The 24,732-nt window shown below is 44.4% G+C and overlaps 1 protein-coding gene across 17 annotated transcripts in view; it reads right to left on the minus strand.

The window, feature by feature from the left end:
- Nucleotides 1-24,732, minus strand: part of LOC121310091 (histone-lysine N-methyltransferase 2C-like) — a 138,169-nt gene that overhangs the window by 18,244 nt on the left and 95,193 nt on the right. For 13 of the 17 annotated variants that reach the window (XM_041243395.1, XM_041243350.1, XM_041243460.1 and 10 more), the window contains 18 exons: nucleotides 21,718-21,910; nucleotides 20,765-20,869; nucleotides 20,371-20,418; nucleotides 19,214-19,351; nucleotides 19,061-19,093; nucleotides 17,530-17,628; nucleotides 16,912-17,062; nucleotides 16,208-16,422; nucleotides 15,072-15,145; nucleotides 12,310-12,498; nucleotides 8,426-10,909; nucleotides 7,605-7,930; nucleotides 5,652-7,408; nucleotides 4,017-4,128; nucleotides 3,686-3,764; nucleotides 3,526-3,589; nucleotides 2,602-2,834; nucleotides 536-2,257 (listed from right to left, as the gene is read on the minus strand). In XM_041243395.1, the coding sequence (XP_041099329.1) occupies nucleotides 536-2,257; nucleotides 2,602-2,834; nucleotides 3,526-3,589; nucleotides 3,686-3,764; nucleotides 4,017-4,128; nucleotides 5,652-7,408; nucleotides 7,605-7,930; nucleotides 8,426-10,909; nucleotides 12,310-12,498; nucleotides 15,072-15,145; nucleotides 16,208-16,422; nucleotides 16,912-17,062; nucleotides 17,530-17,628; nucleotides 19,061-19,093; nucleotides 19,214-19,351; nucleotides 20,371-20,418; nucleotides 20,765-20,869; nucleotides 21,718-21,910 (8,022 nt within the window). The remainder of the gene's footprint in view (nucleotides 1-535; nucleotides 2,258-2,601; nucleotides 2,835-3,525; nucleotides 3,590-3,685; nucleotides 3,765-4,016; nucleotides 4,129-5,651; nucleotides 7,409-7,604; nucleotides 7,931-8,425; nucleotides 10,910-12,309; nucleotides 12,499-15,071; nucleotides 15,146-16,207; nucleotides 16,423-16,911; nucleotides 17,063-17,529; nucleotides 17,629-19,060; nucleotides 19,094-19,213; nucleotides 19,352-20,370; nucleotides 20,419-20,764; nucleotides 20,870-21,717; nucleotides 21,911-24,732) is intronic. The other 4 variants (XM_041243387.1, XM_041243438.1, XM_041243444.1 and 1 more) reach the window with 2 other exon arrangements.

The raw sequence follows: 24,732 nt of genomic DNA on the forward strand, positions 1-24,732 counted from the left end.
ATTTGCTCATCTGTGCTTTTCCCTGCACCTTAATACTACACGTTTATTGCATCATCTCAGTCGCAAGTTGTGCCCCCCCCCTATTTCTTTTAAACTATCAGAAATGTTTTTTTTCCTTCAGCCCAAAAATAAAATAAATATAATTTCTCTTCATCTTACCTAAACAAAAGAGCACTGAGTAAGTAACCTGTGTTAGTCTGAATCTTGAAAGATTATAGTATGACAGTAAATGTTAAGATTAAAACCCCAATTTGAGTACAGGGGCTTGTTGTAAATGAACCATCGCCATGCCAGGAAGCAGCTTTTGTACTAAATAAATGCGCGCGCACACACACACACACACACACACACATAAATCACATATACATAGGTGAAGATGTATTGTACTATTTCCTCTTAAAACTGCACAAAGTAAAAAAAAACAGCTAATTTGGCTTAAGGTTTTCAAAAGGACTACACACAGCAGAATTACAGCTTCTTATTCAAAATTGTAAGTTTGGAAAACAAAAATGTCAGATTATCTGAAGCTACTTACCACAGCCCCTTCAGTGTTGTTTTGCTTCTGTAGCAATGTGCTCTGTGCTGCTCCCTCCTCCTCCTCCTCCTCCTCCTCTGAGCGCTGCTGGGGAAGCAGGGAGGGGGTGTTTTTGTTCTTTAGCAGGTGTTTCAGCAGCTCATTTCCTGACTCCAGTTTTCCCCCGGTTCCACTCACACTGTGGGCAGGGCTATGGTCAGTCCCCTCCTTACCTTCCAGCTTTACAATCTCCGACGCCTCCACCTTTGACTCCCTTGGGCCACGGCACTCTGTGGCTTCCATCTGTTCCAGCTTGATCTCATGCAGCAGCTTGGCTGGCTCCACTTGTTGGTCTGTTTCTGAGCCGATACTGGACTGCCGGCCCACAGCCTGCTGGTGTGTGGTGTTGCCATTGCTGTTGCTTGCCGACAGCTGTCGCTCCAGCTCAGTGGGCAGCTGGCTTACACCAGACTTGGGAGTGGAGGATCCTGCTAAAAACTCAGCTGTCTCCAGCTCACCCTTGTTGTAGGTCAAGGAATCGTAGGCCACAATCCTCGTGGGCGTGGAAGCCGTGTCCGAGACGCTCGGAGTCAGAGGGGCGGTGAGGTCTGAATGGGGCGTGGAGGGAGCCTTCACAGAGTCTGCATCGTCCTCCTTCTTCTTCTTCTTTCTGTTCCTTTTCTTTTTCCCTTTCTCCTCAGGGATTATATTCGAGTACAGCTGTATGAGAGACTGGCCCGAGCCTGGGTAACTGGGAGGAAGGGGCGTTACTGGTTCCATACCAAAGGGAGGTCCTTCACCTGTGCCATGGGACATGGCGGGTATGAAGGCTGGAGGCCTGGGCTGACCCTGGACAAAGTTAGCTCCTTGAATTCCCTGGTTTAATGGCCGGAAATTGGGCCCACCAACAGGCATGTCAGGGGGGCCAAATGGTCCATTACCCACGATGTGTCTTCGCTCATTGCCCTGCGAGAACGGGGTGCCAGGAGATGGGCTTATAAAGCCTTGCTGCATGCTCTGCTGTTGGGGAAACATTTGACCCATTTGCTGTTGAGTAGGCAGCTGCTGCTGTTGCAGCCTCTGCATGAAGTCATGAGGCAGTTCCGAGTTGAAGTATGGCATTTGGGAAAGGGAGGCTCTGCTCATCTCTGGGCCCACAATGCCTTGCTGTTGCTGCTGCTGCTGCTGCTCCAGTCTCTGCTGTAGAGCCCTCTGCCTCTCTACCTCCTGCATGAGCTGGATCCTCTGCCTCTCCTGCTGCTCTCTCAAACGCTCTTTCCGCTCCCTCTCTTGGAAACCCTCGCTGAAGGGGTTATTGTCATCAAATTTCACATGGGCTCCATTCCCTGCAGTGGAGGTCTCTGCTGCTGCTACTGCCTGGGGTGCATTCTCCCCTGGCAGAGGAGCCTGTGCAGGTGGGGCAGGATTCACAGGTACATGGGAGGGCAATTGAGACTGCATCCTCAGCCCGGCCATTGGGACGGGAGCCCCAGGGTGCCAACCTGGCACACCGGGCATTCGAGGGGGGGTGGGCTGCCCTGGAACAGGACCAAGATGTTGCTCCATCTGCTGAGCCAATATGGGGAAGTTCTGTTGGGTCATGACTGGTGGAGGACCTCCGGGTACCATTGGTGCTTGGGAATGCACCCCTTGGATAAGTGCAGGCGCCCCTGTGCCTTGCTGCTGCTGTTTAATCCGATACTCTTCAATCAGTTCAGCATGCTCTTTCTGCTGCTTCCGGATCTAAAGGTACAAAGAAAAAAAAAGACAAAGAAATGCCATAATAATGCAATGAAGTAGAATGATTTCAAAAGTATACATGAACTCTGATTTATTGTGAAGTACCTTATCTACAACACACAGTGTTTGGACAGATGTATTTTTCATATAACAGGACCTAATACTGTAAACTTCAAGGGAAAAATCAACAGGAAAAAAATGTCCCACCGTCACCTGCTGCAGTTGTGTCTTAGTGAATAAGCATATACAGTAGGCATGAAGCAGCTAGCTGGAAAGTTACCTGCTGGAGTTGTGTCTTAGTGAATAAGAGTATACAGTAGGTATACAGCAGCTAGCTGGAAAGTTACCTGCTCGAGCTGTTTCTGGACCACGCTCTGCTGCTCAGTAACATGCTTGAGTTGCTCTGCATCGTCTTCAGGGAATTCTCGTCCTGCTTTTTTGGCAGTGCGCTGCTTGGCTGAGAGTGCCTTTTTTGACTTCCTGTGCACTCCGATTTGTTCTTCCAGAAACTTCTGCTGCATCTGGAGAAGCTGCTGTGTGTCTTGGAGCCACTCCTCATACTGCTTCTTCTGGGCATCATCTGAAAAACAAACAGCACAATTATTAAACAAGAGCGTTAGGAATTATAGGCAGTTTGCTTTGCAGATGCACCACATTTCTCAAAACACACCTTGTAACCACCCCTGCCTACTAAGAGGAATGAGCAGCATGCTTTAAAATGAGCAAGTTCACCTGAAGGCCACACTACTATTGCTAAAAATATTGACCAACACAGTAAATCAAGATTAGTAGTCTGAATGCTATTTAGATATAATGTTTATTTAAAAACCATGTCAAACAAGGGGAACTTGGTAAAATAAAATAAAAAAGCAAACTGCAAAATGTAATTTATTACACCTACAGATATACATTCGGAAACTACAGCAAGTTGTAGAGAATTCATCCAGTTGGATTGGGTAGTCCTTACTGTTTCAATACTAGTAAACTAGATTGTAATTGAATGATAAACTTAACAAGCACCCCTTTTTTAATTCTACACATTTTATTTTTAAATGTTTAAAGTTTGTGCCATTCCAGTATGTTTAACACACTTTTGTTAAGGGATAGTGTATTTGAAAACAAACACTGAGGGCACTTATAGGCTTTTGATGTCATGTACTACATAGCTAATGATGTAATGATCCATTATTCACTTCTATGTTAACCTTCAGGAGCCCATTTACTTCATTTTTAAAGATATCTTGAAAGGTAGTATGAAGTTGCATACTTACTGACAAACCCAGGATCAAAACTGGGAGGGTTAGGCCTTGCCATCTGTGGTGCTAACTTGCCATCCTGCAATGCATTTTAAAAATGAAGACACCTTAAAGGAAGACTGAACACAGCTAATTTACCATGACCTGACTGAAACTGAACAAAACGTGAAGTTACCGGTCCAACGGGTTGCTGAGGAACTGACACCCCTTCACCCACTTCTGGTTCAGGCATTTGTTGACCCACAAACTGAAACCTGGAAAAAATGGTAGACACAGTAAGTTCTGGGAAACTGCAACTTTACTGTCGACTTTCCAACCCACAAAACAGAGGAATATGTGCAGAGTCTCCATGGTCTGAGGAACTAGCTGACTAAACTGTCTTCTGCATTTACACACATGATCAAGTGTATTACCAGGAAGGGCTGCCTGAACGATGACAGGTTACTAATGCTGTTCTTGATTTCTGTTTGCTTGTTTTAAGACACTGTGCTTCTAGTTTTCCATACCTGTTCATGACCATTGAAGGCATCCCCATATTGTTCTGAACCATGACTTTGTTGATTCCTTTCAGAGCTACCATCTTTGCTTTCATTATTGGATCTGTAATGGCATCAAAGTCTAAAAAGCAATAGAGTAAAAGATGAAGACTGCAATCACACAGTATGTTAAAGCAATTTTTCATAAACAGTGAAAAAAACTAAGCTTCAAGTGCAAGTTGTTTTTTTGGTGACTTCTTTTTTTTTACAAATTAAAATTAGAGGAACAGGAAATACTATTAACAAAAAAAATATCTGAACAAAAACATAGTATACAATAAAATGTGCTCTTATACTGCACTCTTCAAGTGAAGCATCCCAGGGTGCTTTAGAACAAGACCCCAACAACCCAGCCTACCAGCAAGCACGTGAAAACAGATATGTCTTTAAACCTGACCTAACAAATTCAACTATAGCTGCAGCTCTGATATCACTTGGAATAGAGTTCCAGAGACGAGGCACAACAACTAAAAGCTTGTCCTCCTGATTTTAAGTGACTGCGAGGGATGACCAAGAGATCAGCAGGGATGACAGTGTGGCTGGGAGTGTAAGGTACACTCAGATCCTGCAGATACAAAGGCCCAGATTCACGAAGGGCTTTATAATTAAGAAGCAGGATCTTAAAATCAATCCTGAATTTAATAGGAAGCCAGTGCAGTGACTTGCGAACAGGAGTGATGTGCAGACAAGATTGGTCTCAATTTAGCTATATTACGCAGCTGAAAGTAAGACGTCTTAACTACTGAACTAAATGTGGGCAACCAGACAATTCAGAATCCATTACAACGCCCACATTCTTCACACTCTCGTAGGGATTCAAAAAATGACCATCAAAAGGAGCAGAAATAGAAGGTAATTTAGCCAAACTGTGCCTGGAGGCAACCAACAGCACCTCTGTCTTTTGTGGATTCATTTTCAGATCATTAGCATCTGAATCCATGCTTGGATCTCACTCACACACTGAGACAGCACAGCAGCTGACACTTCTGATGTAGTGGGAAATGAACAGTATGTGTGTGTGTCATCAGCATAGCAGTGAAATCAAAAGTTGTATTTAGCAATGATGGATGCAAGGGGGAGCATATCTGTGCTAAACAGAGCCTTGTGGAGCTCCGTACTTCACATCACCGGTTCCAGAAAATGAATGATCCAAAGAAACAAATTGGTGCCGGTGTGATAAATGAGCAAATCCACTCCAAGGCAATGCCTCCCATTCCAGTAAGATTATGCATTCGCTCCAATAAGATTCTGTGGTCTAAAGTAGCAAAAGCGGCCGAAAGATCCAGTAAAATTAAATAGATAATTGACTGAACCAGCAGACCGAAGGAGGTCATTACGGACCCTTACTAAAGAAGTCTCTGTGCTTTGTCCTGAAAGGAAGCCAGACTGAAACTTCAGAAGCACAATCTAAGGCAACTTGGATCTGTAATTGAATGGTCTGTAACTATATGACATGGACATGATGTGGTCTGTATTATTGAAATGGGCAGAAGTAAAAATTAAGTGGCAATAAAACTCTTACTTTTACTGGGCAACACCATCATAAACACTGTGCAAGTATTTAATCCTGGAAAAATTACATTTTATTGCATATATGAAGCTTACCAATGTTGGGGAAGAATGAATCGCTGGATCGCTGGCGTATCATGGCTTGCATTTGTCTCTGTTGCTGCTGTTCCTGTCTCTCCTGATCTAACAGGTCTTGCAAAAGAAGAGGCTGCTCATCAAGGAGCAATGGCCTCTCTCTGTTCTGCTGACTCAAGGCCTGAGAAATCAATGCTTGTTCTGTGTCCAACATGCCATTGGATTCTGACTGATTCACCATGGGGACATGTTGGCCTATCTGCTGCTCAGCACTAAAATCGTGTCCCTGAATGAAGTTTGGATTGACTGGTGGCGGTGCTCCCTGGGAGAAGGTGTGGTCCATTATTTCATCCATCGATAGATTGGGGTTTGCAGCACATTCTTGCATTTGCCCTGGTGTCATCAAGGCATTGGGATTTTGGGGCATCCCCATATGTTTCTGATGGGCAGGTGACATGCTTTGTGTTGGAGGACCTAAAGGCCCAAGCTCAGTGTTATCAACTTTATCTTTAGTTAGCAAGCTGGGGAGCGACGGAGTCAAACCAGCCAGGGTGCCAGTACTTGACAGGGCAGATGCCTCCGACAGGCTTGGGCTGCCTCCAGTATTTTCTTGGCTTCTAGTATTCCTCTCTTCCGACTGATCTTCGTCAGTGGGTGGATGGGCATGTGCATGCTCTTCAGTTTTTATGGTATGCTCTGAAGAAGAAGGATCAGTGTTCTCATTAGAATTGCTGCTCTCCTGTTTTACATCTTGCAACCTTCCTGGTGTTTTCTCCAATTTTAATTTAATTCCTGAAGTAGCTTCCTTCTTTGGGGAGGCATCAGCAGAATTTGTATTTACATCTTTACTCTCGGTTTTCTGTTCCTCTACAGCCTCTGGGTGGTCCTCTATTGGGTCACTAAGATCAAGTTCTTCATTAAACATATCCTTCTTGTCTCCCAAATCAAGTTCAGGATCTGTATATGCAATAATATCAAACTTTCCTGACCGTAAGAAGTCATCAAGATGAAGGTCATTGGTTTCCAGATCCAAATCATCTCCTTTTCCATCCTCTGGGTCTAGATTGAGGTTTTCAAGATCTTCGTCGTCCAAGTCTTTAACCTCCACATCATCCAGATCTTTGACGGCAGAGTCATCAGGGTCAAGTTTCTCTGCAATTACATCTTGGCTAGCAAGTGGAAGCTCCTCAGTGGATTCTGCAGATGTCGAAGGAAAATAATCTAAAGGAGCAACACAGAATGTCTCGCTGGTTACTGGATGACTCAAAGAACGCATTAACGGGGCGTGTGGATGACCAGTATGCGCTTGCATCTGGTTCTGGGGAATATGTTCAAAGCTGGTAGACATCTGCGCATGGCTGACCATTCCTGGATGCTGATTCATCATTGGTTCCATTAGTCTTGAGCCCTGATTTCCAGGAAACCCCATCTCCTGTCCAGTCATAAACCCTCCAGTTCTCTGGGAAGATGGATCCATAACATTTTCTTGTATCATGAGAGAAGGTCTAAATTGAAGCCTCAGCCTGCTTTCAGGAGCCCTGTGCCGTAGTTCTATGAAGGGCTGCCCCATGATATTGTGTTGTTGCATCTGCATGCCCCTAGGAGGAAAATGCTGGGGGAGTCCAATTGGATTGCCCATAGGTCGTGGGAGGTCCACAGATAAAGATCTCCTCAGTTGCTGTGGAAAGCCTGGCATTGAGCCTTGCATTTGATGTGAGGGGCTGAGAAATCGTTCTTGACTAGGAATAGGACCCTGTCCACTGTGTGGGAATCCAAACCTGAATTGGGTAAAGACACAGTTAGCTTTGAAAAATAGGTTGGATTAAAGAGAGAAATTAAAAGAGAGTATGGAAAATGACATGAATATTTAGAGCAGATCTAAGCTAATCCCTGATCTGCTGCTTGTGAAATGTATTTTGTTAGCAACCGTTATGTTTTTCTTCTCAAAATTAAATTTTATCCCGACTATCATACCTTGGTCTCATGCCCATTCCGGTAACATCTCCTGTAAACGGGGGTCTATTAAACAGTCTATCTCTGGGAAAGGATCCTCGGGGATCATTGGGGAAAGGTCCTGGAAACCTCTGAGCTCCTGGTGGAATCAGCGGCCCCCTGATTGTCCCGGGGTAAGGAGGAGGGGGTCTGTTGAACAGCTCGTTGGGACGGTTTGGGTCTTCCTGTGACCAGTGTCGAGGAGTTCCTGGTGCTGCAGACAGTGCAGGGTCCTGCAGGCCTTTCTCTTGACGGACAGCAATCTTTTGCTGCTGCTGTCTCAGAATTATTTCCCGTAACCTGAGCCGCTGAAACAATAAGAACATTGCTGAAATGTGAATCAGCGTGCATTATTATTTGTATTTTACCCCACTATGAACAAATACTGGGGGGTACAAAATAAAACATCTATACATTACATTTCCAAGTTATTTTATACAAATGGCAGAACCACAATCACGAATACTGTGATATCAGACAGTACAAAACAGGAGTTGTGAAATTAGTGGTTTGTTCTAGAGACCAAGAATTAAGATTTAGTAATCTCAACACAGCCAACGAAACACTAAGATAAAAAACAAAGCCCACTCAGCATTAAACAAGGGAACAAGCAGAGTTCCAATAAATAGCAAGGCATTAGATGGCATCAATCGAGGTAGATCATTTTAAACCGCTGCAATAGTGTTCAAAAAACATTTTCATCATCACAATAGTGTTCGTTTATCAAAACAAATTAAATAATAATAAAAAGCTCTACATGACCCAGTCTTGTGGTTATGTGTCTCACTTTACAGAACTCTCACCTGTCTCAGCTTCTCTTCGGTGTCTCCTTGTGATATATGCATATTGTTCTGTGCTTCACTGGCCACTCCTGCTGCCACTGAACCTGGCATATTTAGGGTTGAAGAAACTCCAAAGTTCCCCTCCTTTCCTGTTAAGTGCTGCTCTGTAATATCGCGAGCCAGACATCCATCATCAAATACACCACCAGACTGCGACTGAGGGGTCATTGGAGGCTGCTCACACAGATCATGAATAGATGTTTGGTTCAGCTGAGTGAAGGGTTCTTCGGTCATTCCAGACAGTTTTGAAGTTTGAGAGCACGGGTCTGACGGGTGCACAAATGTCTCCTGTGTGCCTGCAGCTCTGTTCTGGGGTGCTGGCGAGAAAGGACCTTGATTTGGCATCAACCCAGGCCTTGTGACCACTGGTCTGTTAATGTTTTCCGAGGTCCCGGGCCTTGGTGTGCCTGGTGGCTGGGAATAGTGGTCGTTCATTACTGGTCTCGGAGTTCCCGGTGGCTGGAAATAGGGGTCGTTCATTACTGGTCTCGGGGTTCCCGGTGGCTGGGAATAGGGGTCGTTCATTACTGGTCTCGGGGTTCCCGGTGGCTGGGAATAGGGGTCGTTCATTACTGGTCTCGGGGTTCCCGGTGGCTGGGAATAGGGGTCGTTCATTACTGGTCTCGGGGTTCCCGGTGGCTGGGAATAGGGGTCGTTCATTACTGGTCTCGGGGTTCCCGGTGGCTGGGAATAGGGGTCGTTCATTACTGGTCTCGGGGTTCCCGGTGGCTGGGAATAGGGGTCGTTCATTACTGGTCTCGGGGTTCCCGGTGGCTGGGAATAGGGGTCGTTCATTACTGGTCTCGGGGTTCCCGGTGGCTGGGAGTAGGGGTCGTTCATTACTGGTCTCGGGGTTCCCGGTGGCTGGGAATAGGGGTCGTTCATTACTGGTCTCGGGGTTCCCGGTGGCTGGGAATAGGGGTCGTTCATTACAGGTCTCGGGGTTCCCGGTGGCTGGGAATAGGGGTCGTTCATTACAGGTCTCGGGGTTCCCGGTGGCTGGGAATAGGGGTCGTTCATTACTGGTCTCGGGGTTCCCGGTGGCTGGGAATAGGGGTCGTTCATTACTGGTCTCGGGGTTCCCGGTGGCTGGGAATAGGGGTCGTTCATTACTGGTCTCTGGGTGCCTGGTGGCTGTGCATAGGGATCAGAATTCCTCTGATGGACTGGAGACTGTGCAAACCTCTCTCCCATCCCAGGTCTGGGGGTAGAAGGGGGTTGAGAATAGGGATCTGCAGACTGCAAAGGAGCAGGCCCAGGAGTTAAAGGTTCCTGAGCGTATAGATCCTGAGATGGTGGTCTTGCTATGGGTCCAGGCTGTGAAAAGGGGTCCCTCTGGGACTGGCGGCTCCTCCTGGGAGGGTGTGAAAAGTTATCGTTCATCGCGGGACGAGGAGTTAGTGGGGGCTGGGCAAAATGGTCATTCATCTGGTTTTGGGAAAATCCATCTGCTGGCCTTGGCGTGAGCACAGGATGTTGGTATGGATCCGTTGACATGTGCCGGAGAGTTGAAGACATACCAGGGTAGGGGTCTTGCAGTGACTGTGAGGGAGGCATTGGGGCTTTAAACAAGGAGACTGAACCAGACTCGTTACTTCCGGGAATGGGAGTCAGCAGAGGCCTGGTGTACGGATCTGACAGGATCATCCTGCTATGGGACATCTGCATCCTTTGGTAAACTTCAGCTGGAAGACCTGGCCTAGCAAATGTATCACCGCCGGCTGTGGATCCAAGTGGAAGTTTCCCAGATTGCTCTGCACTACCAACTGTCCTTGGTGGCCCCATGGGCTTTGCAAACAGATCTGCAGATAGGACTGGCCTGGGGGTGTCTGGAGGCTTTGTGTAGGGATCGTTATTGATAGAAGACGGAGATCCAAAAGACTCGTGAGCAGGAGAAGGCCTGTTCCTTTCCTGCTGCTCAGCTCCCAGTCTGGTTCCGGCTGGTGGAGGAGTGCAGGGGTCGATGGACTTCCTCCGGGGGGGATTTGGCCCCACTGCAGGTGGCCTAGGTGTTCCAACCATTTTGGCGTATGGATCCCATGGGGATGATGGCCTTGAGTTTGATGCCCCAGGAGAAAACATCTGTGGGGACTGTGGTTGTGCAGGCTGAGCCTGGGAAAAGGGCTCTTGCACTGGCATCCGTGTAGGTGTAGGAGGTGGGGCTTGGGGTCTAAGAAAGACATCATTAGAGGACGATGCTGTAGGAGTGCCAGGAGGCTGCGGTATCGCAAATCCATCTTTGGGCATCGTCTCTTGTGCTGGGGACGTGTTTCCATTGCTTGGTTGGGGAGTCAGAGGACTCTGATTCCCGCTGTTGGGAGAATCGCTGCCCGACTGACCGCTGGACTGCTGCTGCTGCAGTTGCTGTTGCTGCTCACTTTTAACTTGCTCCAGTTTCTGCGTTGCTTCTATCTTGGCTTGCTGCTTATTTTTTTGTCTCAGCTGCTGTTAGGGGTAAAAACAAAAATACATAAAACAAACACATGCTTATATACTAAACAGTTTATTCACATGATTTGGTATTACTGTAGACTTTGAACCTGGCCAGGCAACAGCAACGATACTGACAAGCAAAGACAGCTTCTGACCAGCTGCTGCTTGTTTTATCTTAAAATGGAAGCCTCAACCTGCTACAATAATTATTTTTCAAAAAGCAAAGTGTTAACTGCACTTGCAGTCCTGAAATGGGACAGACGTTAAACAGAATTGCCAGTTATTTTCTTACACCCTGTACATTTGTTTTATTAGCTCTTGGCAGCCAAACTCCACTTGCTGCGGATCACACCAGAATAATTTTCCACATCTTGCTGCTTTTGTTGGCAAGCCCCCTCCCCCTCCCATCCCCCCAAAAAAGCGTGAGTGTTATTTATTTGACGTTTTAATTACTCTGAATCTTTCCTTGCCACGTTAACAAAATACAAACATGTGCAGACCTCTTCAACTGAGCTCATAAGGTAGTCTAAGCAGTTTTACACAAAACAACCAAGGAATATAATACATAACTAGAAAAAAATGTATACAGCATTTAAATATGTAGCTCAACTAGCAATATCTCACAGAAGAAAAATCAGTGGGCAGCTTTCATCAAGAAGCTGGTCTAAAAGTAAAGTCGCATCTTTGGAGGCTGTATCTGCTTTATACAGAAAAGCCATTCTAAACAAGTATGGTATCAGTCTTTTCCCTCTTTACATGTCTGCTTGCTGCTGTAGGGGTCAATGAATATCGTGAGCACACTTGAGAACACTGTGCTCAAGCTCAGCTGCAAGGTGAGAGGATGTTTTCAATCTTAGCCAACTCAGGACACAGAGGAACAAGGAATTGATATAGTGGGGTCATCTGAGTCTCGAACTATGAAATTGACAGTGCTTTGATATTGTTAGGAAAACAGAGTGTAAGCAGAGCTCACAAAGTTCAGCTTCACACCCCCGCATTTAGGTAAGATATATAAGACAGGCACTTGAGAGTGCGAGTGATACAAGCTCCCTGAATCTTTTCCTGATGAGAGACCCTCTCTGTACCTGAGCTACCTCCCAGAACATTAGGGAACCAATCACTATCTGACTATTGTTTATAACTCGGTGCTACATTGCTGTGTCTAACGTTAATGTTTAAGCTATATGCGTGTAACGTCTGAATATTGGAATCAATAAATGGAAACCTACTAACAAGGCAACTGGTATTGTGTGGACTCATTTTGAGACATATAAATTTGTTTCCTTACACTGCCTTCCTATACTGAGATGATAGGACCCTCACAGAAAATGGCCTAATGAAAATGGAACACTGCTTTCACTCTAAAGCTACTGTAACAGCAGATCTAATGCAAGCATCGATATGATCCTTACCTGTCTGAATTTCCATTCCTGCTCATGTTCCGATTCCTTAGGCTTCAGCGGATCTTTAAACAGAAGATCTGACTCTATAGGGATGTTGGGATCAATAATTTCTTGATGGTGCTGCTGTCTTTTAATGGTATCATTGGACATTTGGACCTTATTTATGCGCAGGGCAGCCCGATTATCTCTGGCTTTTTGCTGTACAAAAGAAAAAGTAGATCATTTATTTGGTGTGAGATTCTATTTCGTGCAATTAGGACATACCATAAAGCAGACCGGCTAATAACAAGCCGGATATGAAAGTCTCCATGTGTCTCCTGACCCTACTCTACCTTGATGAATGCCATTGTGATCTGTAATCCTAGTATTCACTGCGAGCTGTGATCCTTCTAGTATTCACTGCGAGCTGTAAACCTTCTAGTATTCACTGCGAGCTGTGATCCTTCTAGTATTCACTGCGAGCTGTGATCCTTCTAGTATTCACTGCGAGCTGTGATCCTTCTAGTATTCACTGCGAGCTGTGATCCTTCTAGTATTCACTGCGAGCTGTAAACCTTCTAGTATTCACTGCGAGCTGTAATCCTTCTAGTATTCACTGCGAGCTCCTTCTAGTATTCACTGCGAGCTGTAACCCTTCTAGTATTCACTGCGAGCTGTCCTCCTAGTATCACTGCGAGCTGTAACTAGCGAGCTGTAGTATTCACTGCGAGCTGTAATCCTTCTAGTATTCACTGCGAGCTGTAATCCTTCTAGTATTCACTGCGAGCTGTAATCCTAGTATTCACTGCGAGCTGCTAGTATTCACTGTGAGCTGTAATCCTTCTAGTATTCACTGTGAGCTGTAATCCTTCTAGTATTCACTGCGAGCTGTAATCCTTCTAGTATTCACTGCGAGCTGTAATCCTAGTATTCACTGCGAGCTGTAATTCTAGTATTCACTGCGAGCTGTAATCCTTCTAGTATTCACTGCGAGCTGTGATCCTTCTAGTATTCACTGCGAGCTGTAATCCTTCTAGTATTCACTGCGAGCTGTAATCCTAGTATTCACTGCTGAGCTGTATTCATGAGCTGTTCTAGTATTCACTGCGAGCTGTAATCCTTCTAGTATTCACTGCGAGCTGTAATCCTTCTAGTATTCACTGCGAGCTGTAATCCTTCTAGTATTCACTGCGAGCTGTAATCCTTCTAGTATTCACTGCGAGCTGTAATCCTTCTAGTATTCACTGCGAGCTGTAGTATTCACTCGAGCTGTAATCCTTCTAGTATTCACTGCGAGCTGTAGTATTCACTCCTTCTAGTATTCACTGCGAGCTGTAATCCTTCTAGTATTCACTGCGAGCTGTAATCCTTCTAGTATTCACTGCGAGCTGTGATCCTTCTAGTATTCACTGCGAGCTGTAATCCTTCTAGTATTCACTGCGAGCTGCTAGTATTCACTGCGAGCTGTAATCCTTCTAGTATTCACTGCGAGCTGTATTCACTGCGAGCTGTGATCCTTCTAGTATTCACTGCGAGCTGTAATCCTTCTAGTATTCACTGCGAGCTGTAATCCTTCTAGTATTCACTGTGAGCACTAGTATTCACTGCGAGCTGTAATCCTTCTAGTATTCACTGCGAGCTGTAATCCTTCTAGTATTCACTGCGAGCTGTGATCCTTCTAGTATTCACTGCGAGCTGTGATCCTTCTAGTATTCACTGCGAGCTGTGATCCTTCTAGTATTCACTGCGAGCTGTGATCCTTCTAGTATTCACTGCAAGCCCTAGTATTCACTGTGAGCTGTGATCCTTCCAGTATTCACTGCGAGCTGTAACCCTTCTAGTAATCACTGCGAGCTGTAATCCTAGTATTCACTGCAAGCTGTAATCCTTCTAGTATTCACTGCGAGCTGTAATCCTTCTAGTATTCACTGCGAGCTGTGATCCTTCTAGTATTCACTGCGAGCTGTGATCCTTCTAGTATTCACTGCGAGCTGTAATCCTAGTATTCACTGCGAGCTGTAATCCTTCTAGTATTCACTGCGAGCTGTAATCCTTCTAGTATTCACTGCGAGCTGTAATCCTTCTAGTATTCACTGCTGTAATCCTTCTAGTATTCACTGCGAGCTGTAATCCTTCTAGTATTCACTGCGAGCTGTGCTCCTTCTAGTATTCACTGCGAGCTGTGATCCTTCTAGTATTCACTCACTGTATTCACTGCGAGCTGTGATCCTTCTAGTATTCACTGCGAGCTGTAATCCTTCTAGTATTCACTGCGAGCTGTAATCCTTCTAGTATTCACTGCGAGCTGTGCTCCTTCTAGTATTCACTGCGAGCTGTAATCCTTCTAGTATTCACTGCGAGCTGTGATCCTTCTAGTATTCACTGCAAGCTGTAACCCTAGTATTCACTGCGAGCTGTGATCCTTCTAGTATTCACTGCGAGCTGTGCTCCTTCTAGTATTCACTGCGAGCTGTGATCCTTCTAGTATTCACTGCGAGCTGTAATAATATGTATGTATAATAATAATCAGCCGCTACGAAGCTATGAGAAGTATATGAAGCACGTGCAGTATACGCATAGGAGAGAGAAGAGGAGAGAACAGCAGCCAGCCACCACTGACTTCCTCTGGGTCCTTATTACTGGTTCACATGTTGCAATAAAAATGAGTACTAAACGTATAGGGCACACTTGATACAATGCATTGCTGTCCTTACAGTCTGTTTTTTCCTCTACAGCTCATCTATTTTTACTTGTATTTCTTTTATTTGTTTCTTTTTTAATCAGGTACTTACCACATACGGTGCTCTTTCTTGGGAACTGGCTTTTCTCCATAGTTTTGCAATTTGCTTAACCCTTGTGGACCACTCTGAGTTAGAAGAGAAAATGAACTTCAGCCTCCATTTCTGAAATTCTACATATTATATACACTGCTTCTCACACAATCCGTATCTTCCATGGGAACCGCCCCCACCCACCCTTACAAATCTATAAATGAGATTCATTAAAACCTTAATGTATCACTGAAATCCTTGGAATTACACTACAATGCAACTTGTTATGAGTGTGATATCAGAGCAATCTTACATTGTTCTTCATATTTACTTTGAATCATTTTATGTTCCGGTCACCCAATCCTGGGGTCTTTTAAAACTCGGAAGTTTGTGTCCCTGGAGACTCAAAGGCTATCGCCAAATCTTATCTTGCATCCAAGTATATCTGGCACGCCAAAGTGTTGCAGGGTGACAAGCTGGTGTAACAGATGGGACTGGTTGTAAGACATGACTCTGATGCACATATTTCTTGGATGCAAGAAATATACAAGTAAGGAATATCAGATAAAACAAATGGGCTATTTCCTGAGCTGAGGGAACATGAAGCCGCTTCTTCAGGAACAGTGGCTTCAAACCTGGTTCCAGGATACCTAGTTTGAGGCAACTTTGCTTTATCAAACTCCTCTGATGTGCCAATGCAGTAGCCTGAAACCTAGTCTTCTGAAACCAAGTTCCAAGCTACAAAGTGGATTCCGGCTCCCTCAGCGTTACATCCACCAGAGTGTTGTGTTTGAGTCACCAGGAAGTGATGTGATGGACTTGAAAGCTAAAATGATAATGTTACACTAAATAGGAATATAAGTGATACTCCATGCCATACCAAGCTGCTCCTTCAAAGAGATGCAGTGATTTCAACAGTATATTATAGAAGTAATCCAAAATGCAATGCGTCTTACATGAATGAACCCAACCAACCTACGCTACAACTGCGCTAGTCTTACTAAATAGACAGAAAGCACGTAGAAACAGATCTGCTCACTGAGGGAAAAAAAACACATCGAAATGCACTGATATTATATTTAAAAACAAAAAGATCTGAAACTTCAATGCTTATAAAAAGAAAGTGGGACCTCAACCCAGAAGCTGCGTCGACTTACCAGGAAAATCCTCCTTGAGGCTGGGGAAGTTCATGTTGGTGTACAGCACAGGGGCCACTGTTGCCATCTCACCCAGGGTCTCCTCCTTCTCCCACTTGAGAGTGCTCCTCTGGGCATTGGACATGGTGTCTGCCTCCGCCTCCAGCACAGGAGCTGGGGCAGCCCAGGAGCCAGCTGCTTTGTTCACCAGCTCATGAAACTGAGGCTTTTTGTCCCTGAAAGCCAGAATGAAGTAACTTTGTGAGTGAGGTTCTGAGGCACGAAGTTTCACATCTTGGGAGTTGAGAACTGATTTGCACAATATACTCTTAAAATGTCTTGGAGGAAAAGCACTAGGAATACCCGGGTCTCCTCTACCTAACACTGTTTTACTTAAAACTAAAACATACTGTACCTGAAATTTTAGTTTCATGAATCCTGCGGCAGACATGTGCCACAACACTCAGTGCTAGGGTAACATGCTTTTGCTTCTAGTTAGGAGTGCTGTTAACGGTTCTACAGGGGTGACAGTAACAACTAAACCCGACTCGTAACTTTTCATCAGCGTATGGATCTGGACAGAATGAAAATGACAACTGGGCAATGCTCCGTTCAACTGACATAACTGACAGTATCTCACAGCAGTGGAATGGGTGTGCCGTCCCCATCTCTGGTGGAGGGCTGATTCAGCAGTAAAATAAAAGGGCGTCGGCCCACATGCCCACCTGCAGGAGTCTGTGAAAGGAGCCCGATGGATGGGAGAGAAGGTGCTGGGTGTGCAGGGCCCTGGTCCTGGAGGAACTCGTGGAGATGGAAAATGGGGGGTTGGCCCCATAAGGCCGTTCATTATAGGCATTCTTGGGAACAGGCTGTCTCCTAAAAGAAAAAGAATGAATGTAAAAAAGATTTCTTTCATCTCTGCAAAATCTGCTGTTATTTTAGTTTAGACCAGCCAGAAGGGCTCTTTGTATTCTGGATCCTTTTGTCAACAGCACAGCAGAGATATGGTCTGGTGGCTTTACTCAATCGACTACTTCAAACAAACAGAATCAGAACTACAGAGTTATAATCATTTAACATATGTTGCATTTAAAAGGTAGCACTGCTATGTGTGTGTGTGTGTGTGTGTGTGTGTGTGTGTGTGTGTGTGTGTGTGTATATATATATATATATATATATATATATATATATATATATATATATATATATATATATATATATATATATATATATATATAATGTATGTTTCTAAACACACTTCATTCTGCTGAAACAAAACCCTGTGTAAACGTGATCCCCAGTTGCCTGCTCCAGTAATGACAGTGTGTTTGAATGAAACGCACCCTGGTTTTGCAGCGGTATGTGTGAGTGCTGGGGAGTCTGGTTAGCACTCGGGCTCAGGACTGCGGTGAACAGCTCCTCCACATCCTTCCCTTCAAGCTCTGCAGTGAACACGTGAACATGGGGGTTACTCTACAGGAGCTACAAACCACATCCGCATGAACAGCAACACGGGGACTGGGATTACATCCATCCATCCATCCATCCATCCATCCATCCATTTACAGTGGAGTGAAAATGTATTACAACACCTAGAGCTGTGTCACTTATATCCTTTATCCTTTGGGTGTCAGAATTGCAATTTTCAGGTCAGTAATCAGCAATATAGAAACAATAGGCACTTGCGTGTGGAAATGTTAGACCGCTTTATGCTTTAATTAGGCATCTTAAACAACTTCCCTAAAGTCTTATTTTACCCAGGTCTGCCAATCGATTAAAATTTTTGATCGGTTCATTTATATGCATTTGTTGATTCATCGGTAGATTAAAAAAATAAATAAAAATAGGTAGATTAATCGGTGCACATGTTTTTTTATAAAGGTGACGATATTATGCGGCTGTCCCGCATAGCAATACTAAAAAATCCAAAAAAAAAAAAAGGCAATGGGAATTTGTCTTTCTAAAAGCATTTCTATTATTTTTATTTTAGTAAATGGAACACATTTTCACAGAACATCAAGTGTTTCCATAGCTATGTACCTGGCTTCCTTGCACTGCTGAATCTAGCAGAACCCGAGGCACCAAGGAGATTAAACCGCTTGCGATCTTGTTAGAGGTACCCAAGAATACTTACTGTGGCTACTGACAAGTGATTGCTTAGCATGCTGTCGCAGTCAGAAACCAGAGAAAGTAACCAAATTGACTACAATCTCCATTGTCTTATGACTTTTTTTTTTTCTAATTTGTAAAAAGCAATTTGAAATATTCTTCAATATAATTTTCAATAACGGTCTCTACAATAAGCATTATCGCATAAAATTTAGCTATGCTTACACCCTAGCTGAACACATTTATGTCCCGCCTCTGCTCACTCAAGATTGGACAGCTGTATAACAAGGGGCATATCTTTGACTCTCCCATTGGTTAAACCTATTAAAGACCTTCAACTGTTTATGTCCCTCATCCGCTCACTTATGATTGGACTGCCACTGAGAAAATGCAGATCTATTGGTTGATTATTTTACATACAAAAATAGAACTGCACGACTACACTTAACATGCGATAAACTCTTTAGTTGATCGGACCGATTAATCAACTAAAATCAGAGCAGCTCTAATTTTGCCGTTTGTGGCTCTGCGTGTCTTTTCTCTTACTACTCCAGATTAATTGCATGAGTGGTCTATTCAAGTCAACAATTAAACTAGACAATCACTACTTTGCCTGTTTTGACAATTTCCCAAGAATTTCAGATCCAGTGGTTTAATTTCATAACAAATCAAAGCAGAAGCAATGGGGTGTTGTAATAAATGTGCACACTACTGTATATATCGGGCCATTCAACCCACAGCGCTCTACATGTCGATGACTCATACCTGGAATTTTGTACAGTTTGCTTAGAATCGCACCTGAAATGAGAACAATGTAATGATTATTATTGAAAATATTAAATAAAATACAAATCACAACTAAGAAGCGTCATAGTGAACACTAACTACCAATGAGCGTTGGGCAAGATGGGTGCTTACCATCTGTGACCATCGTGTCCAGCTCTGGACTGAGAACCCCGCCCAGTGGCTCCTCGGGCAGTGGCCGTACGCTGCGACCAGTACTTGCCAGTGGGGCCAAAGATGAATCATCTGATACGGGACCTATATCCAGACCAGCTTAACAAACCAAAACCACAATGCAATTAGTGTCCAACGATCAATTATCAGGCACTAACTGAAGCCTGCATGGACTCATAATAAATCCAGTTTGAGCCTCAGCTTGTGCGTGTTTATTTAATACAATTTGATAAAAACAGGTGACTATTCACAACCAACCAACCAGGTTCTTATTCATGAATCAAAGGACGAGTAACTTCAATTGTCACTTTACTATTGGGCTTTCCTCTGAGTTTTTGTTCTGATGTATGGGACAATTCTGAGTGGTTCTGTTGCTCCAATATTACAAGGAGATATTGGTTCTCTCAGTATTGAAATCCAGCAGGCATTTTATGTGCCTGTAGAATGACCCCATAGTGATAATACGAACAGGGTACTCAAATCTCTCAATGTTTGGACATCAATTACAGAGCAAGTAAAATGAAAAAAAAAATAAATAAAAAAAAATTTATTAGCCCTACTACTACTACTAAAATACACACACATAATTATCTTACATGAATGTGTCAATGTGACTAATCAGGATACATAATTAGTTCAGGTAATTGCATGAAAAAAAAATAAACAAATAAATATAACTCTTAATGCCAATTAAACACATTCAGTGAACAGGTACAGTGCTCCCTCATTCTGACTTGCACTTCAAAAAACACTGAAATATCAAACAGTTAATTAGTAAAGGGCTCCAGTGCAATATTACTAGCATCATGGCCTAAGTGTGAATAAATCAACATCCGTGAATCATCAAACCATGAACAAATGAAGGAGCACTTTTTGGAAGTTCATTTTAAAATCAAACGAAAAATGTGTTGGTTACATTACATACTGCAGCTCATCGGGTGTACAATACAGTGCAAACTGAATTAAAGCAAAAACGAATTCTATATTAAAAACAACTACATTGGTGGTGTGAGAAACAGTGACAACAGCAAACACACAAAAAACATGAGCACAGCTACTCTGTAGAGCTCGGAGAAATACTACTGCTAGCCATGGGGAAGCCATGATCTTTCTCTTACCAAAAGGAGAGGGCAAGTTGTCAACCTGGTAAGTGTATAAATCAAGACCTACAGGACCCAAACCAGATAAAAGGGATGAATTTAAACAAAGAAACAAGAAGAAACTGAACACAGGGGGAATATATGCATGTATATAAAGCATGCTAAAAACAGTATGCAGCATGCTTGAAAAACAGAGCGTGAAAGAGACATGTTACAGTGCTCTCGACAACAAAGCAGAACATTAAATAACGTGAAAGTGCACACTATGACAAAGTAAAATATATCAACGAAATTCTGAAGATGCTAAATTCAAAACATTTGAAGGTTGAGTTATAAAAGTATGAATTGTGTTATAAAAGCAGTACAAATAAATACAAAACAACAAAAGCATGTGTCTAACATCTGCATGTACCTGAATCCTCCCCAGGCTTCACTAGCTCATCAGAAAGGATCCCCAGTATATCATCATCTGTGTTGAGGACTTCAGAGAGGGCAGCCAATGGATCCTCAGGGTTAGCTGTAGAGAAAATGAAGAAATTGTACTTTCTAAAAACATCACCCGACCTGCCACATCTTGGAAGACGAGGTGTGACTAACCTATATGGTGCAAACTGCACTGTACAGTTTATGACTGATCACTACCTGGTCTCTACTAATATGGACTTACAGGCCAGAGGATGCTCTAATAAAAAAAAAAAAAAAAAAAAAAAAAAAAACAGCTTAAAACAGCACCTTGCTCTTGGAACATACAGTATGGTGCGATTGAATCAGAAGCTAGTAACCAGGGGGGGAGGGAGTGAACGACACACACGGATAGACTAATGCATACAGTGATATACAACTCTGCCTGGAGAAAGAGATTTACCGGCTGCTGGGTTGTTTACCTGGTGTATAAACACTACTTTGTTATGACGACTGTATCTGCTGACTTGTTGTATGTCAAAACATGGACTCAAACAGCAACACATGCAGCAAACAGTTACCTGAGCGGTATGATGTCTGATCTAAAGTGAATGTCATTTAGAAGAGTTTTTAGATAACTTCATAGATCACGTTTGTGGCAGATATTCAAATGAATCCCCTATTGCTAACTCAACTTGTGTATATGACATATACAACTGCATGGCTATACAGACTCAATTACTCTCTCAATCCCAAAAAGCAGTATTGACTGTGGCTAACCGAGCATCCAAATTGAAAATCTCAATAAAACAGGTCGTATTTTTTTTACTTATTTTTTTTTTCATTTTGGATATGCAGGAGGCTTCCGGAACAATGATGGTCACTATTTTAAATTCAGCTAACCCCTTGGAATGAGGCCTGTGATTGGAGGAGATTGTAGTTTATTACAGGATGTGCACATACACAGGGCTGCTGGTTTGGCTGTAATGGGTGAGCTGGTGGAACTCAGCAGCGGATCGCAGGATGGATCCAGGAAGTTTGTATTCACACTGGGGGTCCTCCCGTCAACACGAGCCGGGTCCTCATCAGACAGGGCGTCCAAGCTCAGCCTACTCTGTCTGCTTGTGTTCAGCAGGTTTCTCCCAAAAAAAGCCTCCTGTGGAAAACAGAGAATCCATTAAATGAACAGCCGTCCAGGTCAAGGTTAGTATATTAGGCCTGTGAACCAATTTTTAGCAACTTAAAAGTTCTATGAAAAAGCATTAAACATCAATTTTCATAATTTCACTCTGAGTCCCCCTTGCTTACATTTGAAAATAAAAGAATGCGCAACAGAAATGAATGTGCCACTGAAACCCATCAGAATGCCCATTTCAGAGGACAGGTGTGCCTCGCTTCCTTACGCCACCTGGGTTCCTGAGCGAAACCAAAAAACTGAGCACAGTGTCTGGAGCAGAGACTGTTTAATGAAAGAGAAGTTCTTTAAAACATTACCAGCAAGGCAATGCAACAGTACAGAAGGATGGTTCTCCCCTCCATTGTACAAACGTGCCTGATAAATAAGAAACAAGTACAACTGGCTGTCTACAGACAGTATCAAAACATGTTGTGACAGCCTTGTGTCGCATCACAGTAATCTGGCATGTACATATTCGTCAAATATTGCAGTAAGCACTTCTGAGGATTTCTATACACCCATACAACTAAACATAAAATCAATGTAAATGAAATGACCTTTACTGCCTCACTATTTCATGGGTCAGCTATACCTGACACAATGACACTGGAACACAGACAGCCATCTCTAACTACACCTCACTCAGCCCAGCCAGCTCAGCTATACCTGACAGAATGACACTGGAACACAGACAGCCATCTCTAACTACACCTCACTCAGCCCAGCCAGCTCAGCTATACCTGACACAATGACACTGGAACACAGACAGCCATCTCTAACTACACCTCACTCAGCCCAGCCAGCTCAGCTATACCTGACACAATGACACTGGAACACAGACAGCCATCTCTAACTACACCTCGCTCAGCCCAGCCAGCTCAGCTATACCTGACACAATGACACTGGAACACAGCCATCTCTAACTACACCTCACTCAGCCCAGCCAGCTCAGCTATACCTGACACAATGACACTGGAACACAGCCATCTCTAACTACACCTCACTCAGCCCAGCCAGCTCAGCTATACCTGACACAATGACACTGGACACAGCCCAGCCATCTCTAACTACACCTCACTCAGCCCAGCCAGCTCAGCTATACCTGACACAATGACACTGGAACACAGCCATCTCTAACTACACCTCACTCAGCCCAGCCAGCTCAGCTATACCTGACACAATGACACTGGAACACAGCCATCTCTAACTACACCTCACTCAGCCCAGCCAGCTCAGCTATACCTGACACAATGACACTGGAACACAGCCATCTCTAACTACACCTCACTCAGCCCAGCCAGCTCAGCTATACCTGACACAATGACACTGGAACACAGCCATCTCTAACTACACCTCACTCAGCCCAGCCAGCTCAGCTATACCTGACACAATGACACTGGAACACAGCCATCTCTAACTACACCTCACTCAGCCCAGCCAGCTCAGCTATACCTGACACAATGACACTGGAACACAGCCATCTCTAACTACACCTCACTCAGCCCAGCCAGCTCAGCTATACCTGACACAATGACACTGGAACACAGCCATCTCTAACTACACCTCACTCAGCCCAGCCATCAGCTATACCTAACTACACCCATCTCTAACTACACCTCACTCAGCCCAGCCAGCTCAGCTATACCTGACACAATGACACTGGAACACAGCCATCTCTAACTACACCTCACTCAGCCCAGCCAGCTCAGCTATACCTGACACAATGACACTGGAACACAGCCATCTCTAACTACACCTCACTCAGCCCAGCCAGCTCAGCTATACCTGACACAATGACACTGGAACACAGCCAACTCTAACTACACCTCACTCAGCCCAGCCAGCTCAGCTATACCTGACACAATGACACTGGAACACAGACAGCCATCTCTAACTACACCTCACTCAGCCCAGCCAGCTCAGCTATACCTGACACAATGACACTGGAACACAGACAGCCATCTCTAACTACACCTCACTCAGCCCAGCCAGCTCAGCTATACCTGACACAATGACACTGGAACACAGCCATCTCTAACTACACCTCACTCAGCCCAGCCAGCTCAGCTATACCTGACACAATGACACTGGAACACAGCCATCTCTAACTACACCTCACTCAGCCCAGCCAGCTCAGCTATACCTGACACAATGACACTGGAACACAGCCATCTCTAACTACACCTCACTCAGCCCAGCCAGCTCAGCTATACCTGACACAATGACACTGGAACACAGCCAACTCTAACTACACCTCACTCAGCCCAGCCAGCTCAGCTATACCTGACAGAATGACACTGGAACACAGACAGCCATCTCTAACTACACCTCACTCAGCCCAGCCAGCTCAGCTATACCTGACACAATGACACTGGAACACAGCCATCTCTAACTACACCTCACTCAGCCCAGCCAGCTCAGCTATACCTGACACAATGACACTGGAACACAGCCATCTCTAACTACACCTCACTCAGCCCAGCCAGCTCAGCTATACCTGACACAATGACACTGGAACACAGACAGCATCTCTAACTACACCTAACTCAGCCCAGCCAGCTCAGCTATACCTGACACAATGACACTGGAACACAGACATCTCTAACTACACCTCACTCAGCCCAGCCAGCTCAGCTATACCTGACACAATGACACTGGAACACAGCCATCTCTAACTACACCTCACTCAGCCCAGCCAGCTCAGCTATACCTGACACAATGACACTGGAACACAGACAGCCATCTCTAACTACACCTCACTCAGCCCAGCCAGCTCAGCTATACCTGACACAATGACACTG

Source organism: Polyodon spathula, chromosome 3, assembly GCF_017654505.1.
Source record: "Polyodon spathula isolate WHYD16114869_AA chromosome 3, ASM1765450v1, whole genome shotgun sequence".
Taxonomy (NCBI): Eukaryota; Metazoa; Chordata; class Actinopteri; order Acipenseriformes; family Polyodontidae; genus Polyodon; species Polyodon spathula.